This window comes from Heptranchias perlo, chromosome 22 (genome assembly GCF_035084215.1).
Source record: "Heptranchias perlo isolate sHepPer1 chromosome 22, sHepPer1.hap1, whole genome shotgun sequence".
In the NCBI taxonomy this organism is placed as follows: domain Eukaryota; kingdom Metazoa; phylum Chordata; class Chondrichthyes; order Hexanchiformes; family Hexanchidae; genus Heptranchias; species Heptranchias perlo.
The window spans coordinates 14325198-14337190 of record NC_090346.1 but is presented as its reverse complement, the minus strand read 5'-3'; the positions used below and the strand labels follow the sequence as shown (position 1 = coordinate 14337190).

Genomic DNA, 11993 nt, shown 5'->3' with positions numbered 1-11993 from the left:
AAAAAACTTACAAAAATTAATTTTGCAAACTCAAAATAAACAAACACTGCAAGTGTGATAAAGGGAACATTCACTGCCTCCTGTGAGTTATACAGTCGATCTCCCGCAGTACTTCACCCGTGAGACACACAAGTATCCCCCCTTTTTTCTACAGTAGTAAATCAACCAGTGAAATGAAACGCTTTTTTAAAGCCCAAGGCAAGGCATTCAGCTGTGTCCTTGTTTCAAAACGTATTTCATTACCAACTTTAACAAATTAGACTTTGTGCGCTCATCCATGAAGTTTTCTTTTATCATTTAATAGAAGACTGCAGGTTCGTATCATTTCTCCCCCCACCCCCCCACCTCACATTCCTTTACAAAACACCCTCGATCCCACCTCGTAAAATTATCTACACAGCAACATTAAGACAATTGATGAGTTGGAGCTTCTTGAATTATCGGTGTTTACGCAGGCGGTTTGCAGTTCAGAAAAACTGGGTACCTATTTATATTCCCCTGCCCACCCCCACCCCCCTACCCCCCCCCCCCCCCCGCCCCCAGGAAATAAATGCAGCGAGGATTCAATGGGGGAGAATGTACATTGATTGGGACTGAGTCAATCCGTTGGTATTTCAGGATAGGTGATGCTGCTTCAGGGCGCCTAATCCTTCCATTCCTTTAACTGCACTATTCCACAATGCATTGACTATTCTCAGTTTGCAGTCTGTATTTAACACCTTCTTGTGGGGTAACATCACTTATCTTGGCACAGTGGAGTTTTCCTGCTGTTATAGTGTTTTAGACAATACGCTCTAAAAAGGAGAGGGGAACAAGAAAGCAGTTATCGTTTATGAATGACCAATAAATACAGGAGCATTTTAATGCACTGTGGGCTATTATGTATGTACAGGCGCATTGTACCTCACAACACACTTTATTGTGTAATGCATTTAGGAATGTAATACCTCAGTAAAGTGTGGTGTGTTATTGTATCGTGTTCACATATCTCATATTGGGACGTGTTATTGTATAATGCATGACGGAATGCCAGTAACATACTGAATAGATCCAAAAGCACTATTGGAAGAAGAGCCGGGGAGTTCTCCCCAGTGTCCTGGCTAATACTTATCCCTCAACCAACATCACTGAAACAGTATCTGGTCATGTGTTTCTTGCTGTGCACAAATTGGCTGTCACTTTTCCCTACATTACAACATTGGCTGTAGTGTGCTTTGGCATGTCCTGGAAGGCGCTAAGTAAATGCAAGTTCTTTTCTTATTGGCTCAAATTTCATATTCGCAAAACAGCAACAAATTACAATTGGACAAATGGAAATGTACCAATCAAAAAACAACTACAAGGGCCTCAGGAAAGTGACCAATCAACAACGAGCAGCCTGTAAACATCTACCAATGAAAGAAAGAAGAAGGGAACTAATGGAATCAATCAAAAAACATTTTCTACATGTACATGATGTTTTGGGGCAGGTGGAGACGAGCTTGCTCCTCCATATGTCCCATCAGATTTTTTACCTTGAATTATATATAGATAAGGTTATTAATTACATATATCATGGCACAGCTCACAGGTAATCGGAGGAGTATATTTATATATCTGTTTTCTTTGTCTCTCCCAGGAGATTACATGGTTGGTGGCGGGTGGGAAGCACTGGTGTCATGATGCTTAGTTGCTACACGATTGCAATATGACAGGTTCAATGGATCAGCTGGTCTTTTCCTGTCCATTAGGTTTTATATGTTCACAGCACAGACCAGGGATTAAACTTGGAACAGGGATTAAACTTGGAACTTTCCGGCCTGTGTGCCTCAGTACCGCACCAAGCAGTGAACTGATCCATCAGGGTGGGGGGGTGGGGGGGGGGAGGGGGGGCAGGGGGAGGGAGCAACAGTTTTATTTTTTTTTAAAAGTGGGGGGTATCCTGGTGATAAGAATCACTTCTTACTTTACAGCTTTCCATTAATAGATTTATAGGCATCGTACGGTAATATTAAAATGCCGAACAGCGATTTGAACGCTGTAGCAGTTTACTATCCTGCAGTTCAGTGCGACAAGGTCAACTTTTGTTTATACTGTCATTTTCACTTTGAAACAAGATGAAAGGAAATCATGCTGCTTTTCAAGCACAAGTCCCCAAACACGATTTTCTTCCTACCTTATGCTTCGAGCACTTCATTGAAAAATTTTCCTCGCTTAATTGGCAACCTGCAGGGGGGGGGGGGAAGGGTCGGTGAGGGAAGCAGGGATGTGTGAAAACAGAAAGGAGAGCAATACTTAGCACAGGTCCATCAGCACTTACAAAGAGACAAAGATGAGGTAATATTTTCAGGGTAGAGTGTCAGCTGTTGCTCAGTGAGCGGCACTCTTTCCTCTGAGTCAGAAGGTCGTGGGTTAAAGTCCCACTGCAGAGACTTGAGCACATAATCCAGGCTGACACTCCCAGTGCAGTACTGTGGGAGGTGCTGCACTTTTGGAGTTGCTGTCTTTCGGATAAAACATTCTCCCGAGGCTCCATTTGCCCTCTCAGGTTGACATAAAAGATCCCACAGCACTATTTTGAAGAACAGCAGGAGAGTTCTCCCTGGTGTCCTGGCCAATATTTATCACTCAACCAACATCTATGCTATTCGCCTCAACTACTCCTTGTGGTAGCGAGTTTAACATTCTAACCACTCCCTGGATAAAGAAGTTTCTCCTAAATTCTCTATTGGATTTATTGGTGACTATCTTGTATTTATGGCCTCTGGTTTTGGTGTCCCCCACAAGTGGAAACATCTTCTCTACGTCTGATGCCCAATCAGTTCGAAACACAGAGTCAAAAACACTCGGAGGTTTATCAAGGGTTAATTGAGCCAACATACCCACAGCCGAGATTACATAAGATGTCATCGTAGAGAACAGCTTGTTGCAGTCAGTTGAGCTCAAATTACTCCTTCCGATTTCTTCCCACTTATGGCTACAACCTTACCTCATTTATACAGTTTCTAGCTACACTAATCCATAGGCACGGCATTACATAATCTTTCACCCACATATTCTCGGACAAACACTTGTCTCTATCAAGATGTTCCAGGCCTGTTGAATATTTGTCTCTGTTCTGACGTTGAATGGTCCCGAAGTTGCTCAGAAAACATTGGTGTTCAGGGTTAAAAAGGTTATTATGGTTAGTTACAGATAAATTCATTTCTAAATGTAAACAACGTGTAACCCGGCCTAGAAAGCCGGCGGGTCTGACCTCCGTACAGACACTTAAATACATTTGTAGGTTTAGGTTTTTAATTATGGGGCTAATATAAAATGGAACCGAATATAAATGGAACCTTCTACTATTTCTCAATCATAGAATCATACAAAAGAATCATCAATCAGCACAGGAGGAGGCCATTTGGCCCATCGTGCCTGTGCCGGCTCTTTGAAAGAGCTATCCAATTAGTCCCACTCACCCGCTCTTCCTCATAGCCCTGCAAATTGTTCCTTTTCAAGTATTTATCCAATTCACTTTTGAAACTTACTATTGAATCTGCTTCCACCATCTTTTATGCTGTGCATTCCAGGTCATAACAGCTTGCTGCGTAAAAAAAAAATCCTCATCTCCCCCTGCTTCTTTTGCCAATTATCTTAAATCTTACCCACCCTCCTGCCAGTGGATATGGGTTCTCTCTAACTACTCTATCACAACCCTTCATAACTTTGAACACCTCAATTTGGTTAGACAGACAGGCACTATGAGGATTAACCAGGTTCGACAGTTGCTGTGAGATGGTGGTCTCCTTACCTGACTCAATGGCACAGATGTAATGATATTTCTGATTGCACCCCTTGGTGTAGCAGCCCAGAGTGGCACCCACCTGCTCACACATCGAGCACCTCTGCAGAGAAAGAAATAATAAATAAATAAATACAGGCCCATAACGTGAATGATTTCCAGGTATGTCTCCAATTAATCATTCCTCTTTCAACTGGAGTGAATAGAACTAAATCTCACTTTCCAAAAAAACAAATGAACAAATTAACAGCCTTGTTCTCCAGCCCTACAATCCTCCGAGAACTCTGTGATCCTCTGACTCTGGCCTCTTCTGCATCCCCCACTTCCTTTGTCCCACCATTGGCAGCCGTGCCTTCAGCTGCCTTGGCCTCAAGCTCTGGAATTCCCTCCCTAAACCTCTCCGCCTCTTTCTCCTCCTTTAAGACGTTCCTTAAAACCTAACTCTTTGACCAAGCTTTTGGTCATCTGTCCTAATGTCTCCTTATGTGGCTCAGTGTCAAATTTTGTTTGATAATCGCTCCTGTGAAGCGCCTAGGGACGTTTTACTATGTTAAAGGTGGTATATGAATGCAAGTTGTTGTTGTTGCCAACTCGCAGGATCTTAATGCGAGAATTGTGATTTTTGGCTGCTCAGCTAGTGCTCCGAGAGATGATTAGACTACAATGTTAGATGGGCAGTGATCATCACTGTCAAAAGGACTCGCAGTCCAAAAGCAGTGATGAAGGAGAAAAGTACACTTGCCACCTAGCAGATGAATAACCCAAAGTGGCATCGATCGAACACCCTCAACACAGGCGCAAGCACCGATATATTTAGAAAAAAATATTTCTTTGGTGTGCCTTATTGGCGCCGAATGCCAGAACTGATGTTATATCCCTATTTGATCACAAATTTCACCCCCCTCCACTTACCTCAGATACTTAATCACAAACCAAGGGCCCGCTAAACGTGACAATTTAATGAATCAGTGTTGATGGAGGGCCAGCTTGTTAAAAGACTTGGAGAAAATATTTGGACATGTTCCTAGAAATTAACGAAATGGCTCCAAGTAAAACTACATCTTCCCTGCAGGAAATATTAACACCATCTCGGTGTGGGGGGGGGGGGGTGGGGTTGGGGGGGGTGAGGGGGAGAAAAAGAGAGGTTTGTGAAGAATAATCTGTCGTAAATCATGTTTGTAGCAGAGATGGAACGAAACCATCGTGGCTTTTCCAGGCAAGGTGAAGAGTGCGAATACATCACCCCCAAACCGAGACCCTCTTAGGACTTAATGAACTGGCAGAGAGAGAGATATCTTTGCACACCCTGTTGGTAAGATGGTTTAACTTAAATTTCATCAGAGCTCAAGACTTATAGAGGACAGGTTGGTAAGTTATTGGCACACGGCAGGAGAAAGAAACTTGCTACAAGCGTTAGAGGGAAGAGAAAACAAATATGCACTTGACTCTCTAAACCTTAAAAGGATTTGACTCTGTTTTGGTGCTCCTTCCCACACTTTGTTTTGTAGTCACTGCAGTGAGGGGCTGCACTAAGCCCTCTCCCCTCAGTCTGCACCGCACAAGTCAGATGAATTCCAAAAATGTCCATTGACCCCAAACGTTAGATGAGCTCCCTCCACGGCACTTCACCTCTTCCTTTTATTCTTCCACTCCAAGCAATCTTGTGGTCTCTCTCTGGATGACACTAACTATTGAAGAATTAGATTCAGTTCTGTTGCTGTGGGCAGACGCTCAGGAGGGAGTAGGCCGAGACTGCATTCAGCTGTCCCTCGGGGCCCTCCCATCAAAGCAGAAGGAGGGGATTTTCAACCCCACACTAAGCTGAACTCAAACCCAGATCTCAAGGGGTGAAGGGACATTGCCCTAACCCAGTTTTAGCACTCAAAAAAAAACTGAAAAAAGGTGCATCACAACTGAATCAATATATGCCTGGGAAATATGAATTGAAAGGTAGATTTTATATACGCGCACACACACACACAATCTCGACAACATTGCAGCAAGTTAATTTCTGCGATGCTTCAAGAAGGCATTGTTTCCCCATATGATAATCTGGGTTTGATATCTCACCATTTCGCTGGCCATTTCCACGGCCTCCTGTAGACCATAAAGCTTCCCTGCGACCAGGTAGACTCCGCTTGTCCACACAGCACAGGCTCCATGAACCCAGCGCTCGTGGGGGTCCAGAGGCAGTTCAGTAGGTTGCAGATCCTCCTCTACGCCCGGCTTCTTCTTCACCTTCTTCGGCTCAGTGTCTTCGGCTGTTTTCTCGCAGCAGTAGCAGCTGAGCTTTTTGCACTTTTCTCTTGAACTAGTCCTGAGAAGGTTCTGATCTTCTACCTCAGTTGCCTTCTCCAGACTGGACGGAACCTCCTCCAGACTGGACGGAACCTCCTCCAGACTGGACGGAACCTCTGCTGTAATAATGACGGTACTCTCATTGTCTGAGTCGGTAACTTTTGATTCAACGAAGAGCCCATCTTGTGTCTCTTTGATTCCATTCTTTATCTCCAATTTCCCCTTGACGTGCTGGTTCTTTGTTACTGGCGGTATATAGTCCTCTGGATAATATGGTCCAAAAAGGTCTCCGAGCTCCTTGTGATTCTTAGGTCTTCCACATAAGCAGCAGACCAGATGGCCTTGCTTAACGGAATCTAGCACCACAGGCCCTGGCAACATAGCTGAAGATGTTGGCAATGTTTTGCTGACTGATACAGGCGCCTGTGAAAATGAAGACTTTTTCTTTATCTTTTGGAACCTGGACTGTTCCTCTGACAACGTGTTGATGATAGTACAGATGGACGATACCTCCTTACTCTTCTCAACACGAATGTAAGGAGAAAAGGTCTTGGCTTTGTTCTCTGCTCTTGGCATCTTATATGACACGTATTTTAGCCGTATCACTGGTTCTTTGGTTTCCACAAGAGGGAGGTTTCGTCTCTTTAGCTGGTTTTTACGTCTGTGGGCAGCTTTTGTGGTCTTGCTCCCTTTGAGGTGTTTTCTTCTCCTTCTCCCGCCTCTTCCACTAGGCCTCTTGACTTTGGAATTATTCTTGGTTTGTTTGACCTTCTTATTCCCCATTGGGTGACTGCGTCTCTTTGCAGGAGGAAGACAACATTTCGGGGGAGTTTGCCTCTTCGGTTCCACCACATCCTGAGAATTCTCCAACTCCTCATTTGGACCTGGATCTGAAACCGAAGACAAAACTGAAGAAGGGGAGGCAAGCTGAGGAATATCGTCAGTAGCAGTTGGGAGCTGTCCCTCTTTCTCTTCCGTCGTCCTCTCCTTCGGAGAAAGCTTCACACTTAGTTGGTCTTTCACATCAATACTTTCTGGCTCTACGGTTATATTCACATCAGTCTTCACATGAACACTGCTCTTCTCTTGAGTTTTTGGTTCATTTTCCTCTTTGAGTCTCTTGGATGCAATGAGACATTTTTTATTCAACTCCACCAGGGCAATCTTTGAAGGAGCATCTTTGGCCGTTACTTTGCTTTGTTCAATCAATGCCTGATGCACCTCATCACTGGCATTTTCAGCAAGTTGCTCCTCCTTTAGAGACAGTATCTCATCCAAGGTCAAACATGTTACATTACTATCTGAATAATTGCTGCAGGCAAATGACTTTGAGTTTGGAGAGGTGATCTTTTGCACAATGGCCTCTAGTTTCAGGCCCCTGCCTTTCCGGGGGGGCAGTATTTTTGTCTTAGCAGGGGTCTTCAGAGAGATGACAGACTGGGTATTGCCATCAGTGTTTGATGTTCCCTTGCTGAGGCAACGTTCTGAAATTCCTTCACCACTGGTCCCTTGGTGGGGCTCATCGGCCATAGGTTGAACTGTTGGGTTACTTTCTGAAGGAGAAGAACCGGGAAGTGGTTTCTGTCTTTCGGTCCTTGTATCGCTTGCCTTCAACATCTGATGTTGCCTTTTAGCCGGAATTGGCGAAAGGGAACAGTAACCTTTTCTTTTCAAAGGGTGCGATAAGGGAAATCTTTGGTCCTCCTGTCCCCCCAGTCTTAAAGCCGAATTTCTTGCCTTTAATCTCTCGGCCTTCGTTTCCCCTTCGACATAATCCAACGCCTCGTGTCTGGCAGTCAGTTGTCTTTGAGTCCTTGAGACCGAAGAGTTATTTCTGGTGGTCAAATATCGACTGGGGACAAAATTGCAGCTCTTTCGCTGTTTTACATCTTTTTGCAAAATCATTCCCTGAGCCCTCGTCCTGGCCCTCAGTACAACAGATTTATATGAATTGGAGTCTTGGGTTGAGCACGCGTGGCCCTTCATCTGTTGACCCGTGTGGACAGTGTAGACAGGCCTACTCTGGGTCGTGGCATTGGTCCTGGTCAGATGAGCTCTCATACTGGGATTGGGACCTTGCCTTTGGATCAAGCACTTGTCAGAGTCTGAATGCAACCTGTGCCTAGAACTACAGCTCATTTCCCTTGGACCATCCTCCCGGTGAGAGACCATTCCCTTTCTCAAGAGACCCCGGGACTGGACGCTCAGCTCAGTCTCCATTAAAGCGGTAGAAGAGCGGGTGCACATTCTCGTGGGCAGGTTTGCCATGGATTCTGAGGCAGGGAGACCTTCCTGGGGTCCCTTACTTCTAGCTCGGTCTCTCTGTGGCCCCAAACATCTCAGTTTGGCCGGCACCACCCTGAGAGGCTGGACGCTCTCTTCTGCTTTGGGCGGCGAATGGTCTTTGCACCTGAGCCCGGCTCCTTGTGCTGCTCTGGCCGAGAGTCTCCGGACTCTTGCAGCTCTGCTCCCCGACATCTTCGAGGGACCGTTTTCTATTTGGCTCAGCGCCGAGCTGATTAAGTCGGAGGAAAGTGCTGGCAATTCCTGAGTCTCTGCGGCCGCTGTGGGTTCAGGGAATTCTTCCTTCTGATGGTCTTCGTGCTTCACACTCTCCCCTTCGGGGTTCATCTCAGCTACGGAAAGGTCCCCTTGACCAACCTTTGATTCTGCGACTATTGCGGGTCCCACATGGATAACCGAATGCCCCAGCAAGCGGGGTGCAGCACTCGAACCCACTTTATCCTCCCCTCTCTCGGGGCTATTGAACTTTTCCTCTGCACAACCACAGTTCTCTTCTGCATTTAGGGGGACCACCTCCTTAACACAGTGTCGTGTGGGGGAGATATCACAGATGACTGATTTTCTTTCAGTAATGGCAGCAATAGCATCTTGTAGAACTGCACTTCCTTTTGATTCCACTGTTACCTCCTCATCTCCTGCCAATTTGGTCCTTGGTGACTCCTTCTGTTCCATGGTGGGAAGCCTGAGTTCAGAGTTGCTGTGTATCCTGTTAACACCGTTCCCCAGATTGCTCTCTTCATCAGCTCCTCTCATGTGTTCCATCTCTTGGACCAACCGCACAGGAGCCAAATCCTTCTGGAAAGGTCTCTGCTCTTGTTTGTAGTTGGCATGGAATTTCTGAAGGTACTTTTTTTGAAGATCACACTGCAAAAGGTCGACCTCCAGCTCGTCCCATTCCAATGAGGACTCCTTCCCTTTCTTGTCCGGGAAATCGAAAAGCTTAAGCTTTTCCAAATCCTGCGGGGGACCTGGACTCTGCGAGGAATAGCACTCATGGCCACTGTTAGACATCAAGCTATCTCTGTAACCTACTGTCAAAGGTTGCAAAGGCTTTGTGGAGTCCATCCTGTGGGGGAAAAGTTGGGATTCGCTGCAAGTGTCATCACCAAAACCCTTTGTCATCATTGGAAAGTCACTCTTAATTGTCCCCTGGTTGCAGTCCGAGGCAAAAGTTTGTCCTTCTTGGCCGGATCGTTTCGAGCGGATTAGGTGCCCAAAATGGTTCTCGGCGCTGTAGAAATTTAAGTGCGCCCCCTTACTTTCCTTATCCAACCCAAAATGATTAAACTTAAGTTCTGCTTCCAACCTCTCCTTGAAAGAGTCCTTTAGAATGATAACACTGGAAGCTTTTGTATCCTCCTTTGAAAACTGGATGGGTTGTCTATCAGCGGTCAACCTCTCAATGTCTGATGATGTTGGGTAGCTTTCTCCACTCTGCATCGAGTCATCCGATTTGGATTCTGCGACCATGTCGTTAGGCGAGGTGACAGAGCAGGACAGAATGGTGTCCAGATTTTTTCTCAAGGCGTCCAGATTGGCAGAGCTCCGGCAATGGCCCTGAAGAAAGTGGATTTTCTCCAGCTGATCTTCGGAGCTGCTAGAATATTCTCCTTCCTGCAGGTCAGTTTGCACTGACTGGGGTGTGTCAAGAGGTTCAGACTGAGGTGTCCCCAGGGGTTCTTCAGAATACAGGTTTTCCTCAGAACCCTTCAGCTCCTTCAATATCTCTGATTTTTTGGGCAGTCGTTTGCCCGTCTTCCTATGAGGAGCCAAGGTGTTGGAAAGCAACAGCTGTTGAACAGTTCTGGGGATGTTTTCAACCTGAGAGCTCAGAGCTATGAGGCTGCTGAAAGCTCCATCTGACAGCAATTTCTCAGGAATTTTATCCTTGAGGAAGACCTTGCAGGTTCCTCCCTGAGTCTTGCTGGAACTCTGCGTTGAGGAAGGAGCTGCCGATGGCATCAAGTGAGACACGTTACCTTTGATATCAGATGCCATGGAGCCACCCTCAGGTTGCTGGCCATATTGGAGAGTCTCAGGGTTGGCCATCAATGGAGATGGAGTTGAGCTATAAGATGGGGACCTCACCACGGTGGAAACAGGAGAGTGACTAGAAGTAGGGCTGAAGGTTTGATAGAACTGCTCAGGAGATTTTACAGGAGCCTCAGGCTGAAAGTACACCTGGGGCGACTGATTTAAGAGGTGCAGCTTTGCTTGGTTGTGATACTGGAGGCTGTGCTGCTTGACCTGGGCGGCTTTGTTCTGCTCGTAGACCCCAGACTTGGCGAGAGTCGATTTGTACCCGTAACCGCCCTGGGTGCCATAGTCCGGAGTCGCCGCGCTCTGCCTGTCGTACTGTGAACTTGTGGGTACTTGCGCGTAGCCTTCGTACGAGCGGGAGGGATGGCTGTAATCCTGGATGGTGGGGTAGGAGGGGGGCGAGGACTGAAAGGCCTGGTTGAACTGCGCTGACCTGGCAACGTAGGGGGAAGCCTGCTGCATCATGGGCTTGTGGTGAGACTGGTGCATGAAATGGGCCTGTTGAGCGGACAGGGAAGGCGGATTCCTGGTGGCGTTGGCTTGCATGTGCTGCTGTTGGTAGGCAGCACTGGTGGCAGAAGGGACAGATCCCTTAAATGAGTCCTGGCTGTATTGTGATAGACCTCCCACTGATGAGCCTGGAGACCCCCATTTTGGAGCTTGCCCTTCGTCCTGATACTGTCTTGAGTATGCAGCGCTTTGGTAAGTGGACAGCGCGCTGGAGGGTCTACCCTGTGGGTGCTGGGCAGAAACCTGTTTAACGCCACCAAAGTAATTGCTAGCAGTGTTGTTCCCGTAGCCCTGATAAGATTGCTGGTTGTAATATTCCTTCGAGGGAAGCCCGTGAGCCTCGTAGCTTTGGGCGACTGGGTTCTGCTGCCTGTAGGTCTCCAGTCTAGACGAGTCTGCCCTGACCTGCTGGTAGTCCTGCTGGTTGCCTTGGAAACCCCCGGGGTCTCGGAAGGACTGCATGGCCTCTTAGCTTCTGTCACTTTAACCTGTGAATGGACAAAAACAAGAAACGTACGAGAAGGTTAAACACAATAATCAACTTCAGCCAATCAAAGGAAAAATAATGAACTCCAAAAGCCTCCTCTGATGGTTCTGGACCAAACAGACTAAAAAGGTTCCGAATTAATCCCAAGATTTAGTTTTGATGTTTAATGTTCTCTATAATACAAACAGTGCCTACAGTCTCTGCTATTCTCTATAATACACACAGTGCCTGAGTCTCTGCTATTCTCTATAATACACACAGTGCCTGAGTCTCTGCTATTCTCTATAATACACACAGTGCCTGCAGTCTCTGCTATTCTCTATAATACACACAGTGCCTGCAGTCTCTGCTATTCTCCATAATACAGTGCCTACAGTCTCTGCTATTCTCTATAATACAGTGCCTGCAGTCTTTGCTATTCTCTATAATACAGTGCCTGCAGTCTCTGCTATTCTCTATAATACACACAGTGCCTACAGTCTCTGCTATTCTCTATAATACACAGTGCCTACAGTCTCTGCTATTCTCTATAATACACACAGTGCCTACAGTCTCTGCTATTCTCTATAATACAGTGCCTGAGTCTCT

General features: G+C 46.3%; 1 protein-coding gene across 1 annotated transcript; it reads right to left on the bottom strand.

The window, feature by feature from the left end:
* Positions 1-546: 546 nt before the first annotated feature.
* On the bottom strand, positions 547-11395 carry LOC137340489 (transcription factor 20). Its single transcript, XM_068002954.1, has 4 exons — positions 5837-11395; positions 3776-3869; positions 2156-2205; positions 547-794 (listed from the first exon to the last, which is right to left on the bottom strand). Exons 1-4 carry the CDS (start codon positions 11378-11380, stop codon positions 771-773), a joined length of 5712 nt encoding a protein of 1903 aa, XP_067859055.1. The 5' UTR covers positions 11381-11395; the 3' UTR covers positions 547-770.
* Between the last annotated feature and the right edge of the window lie 598 nt (positions 11396-11993).

What these genes read in the sequence shown, in the direction of transcription:
- LOC137340489 (XM_068002954.1), bottom strand. Translation starts at nt 11,380, where the DNA reads ATGCAGTCCTTCCGAGACCCCGGGGGTTTCCAAGGCAACCAGCAGGAC. An exon ending in TGGAAATGGCCAGCGAAATG is followed by an intron (nt 3,870 to 5,836) that starts GTGAGATATCAA and finishes CTTTCTCTGCAG; the next exon opens with AGGTGCTCGATGTGTGAGCA. An exon ending in CATCTGTGCCATTGAGTCAG is followed by an intron (nt 2,206 to 3,775) that starts GTAAGGAGACCA and finishes CCCCCCCTGCAG; the next exon opens with GTTGCCAATTAAGCGAGGAA.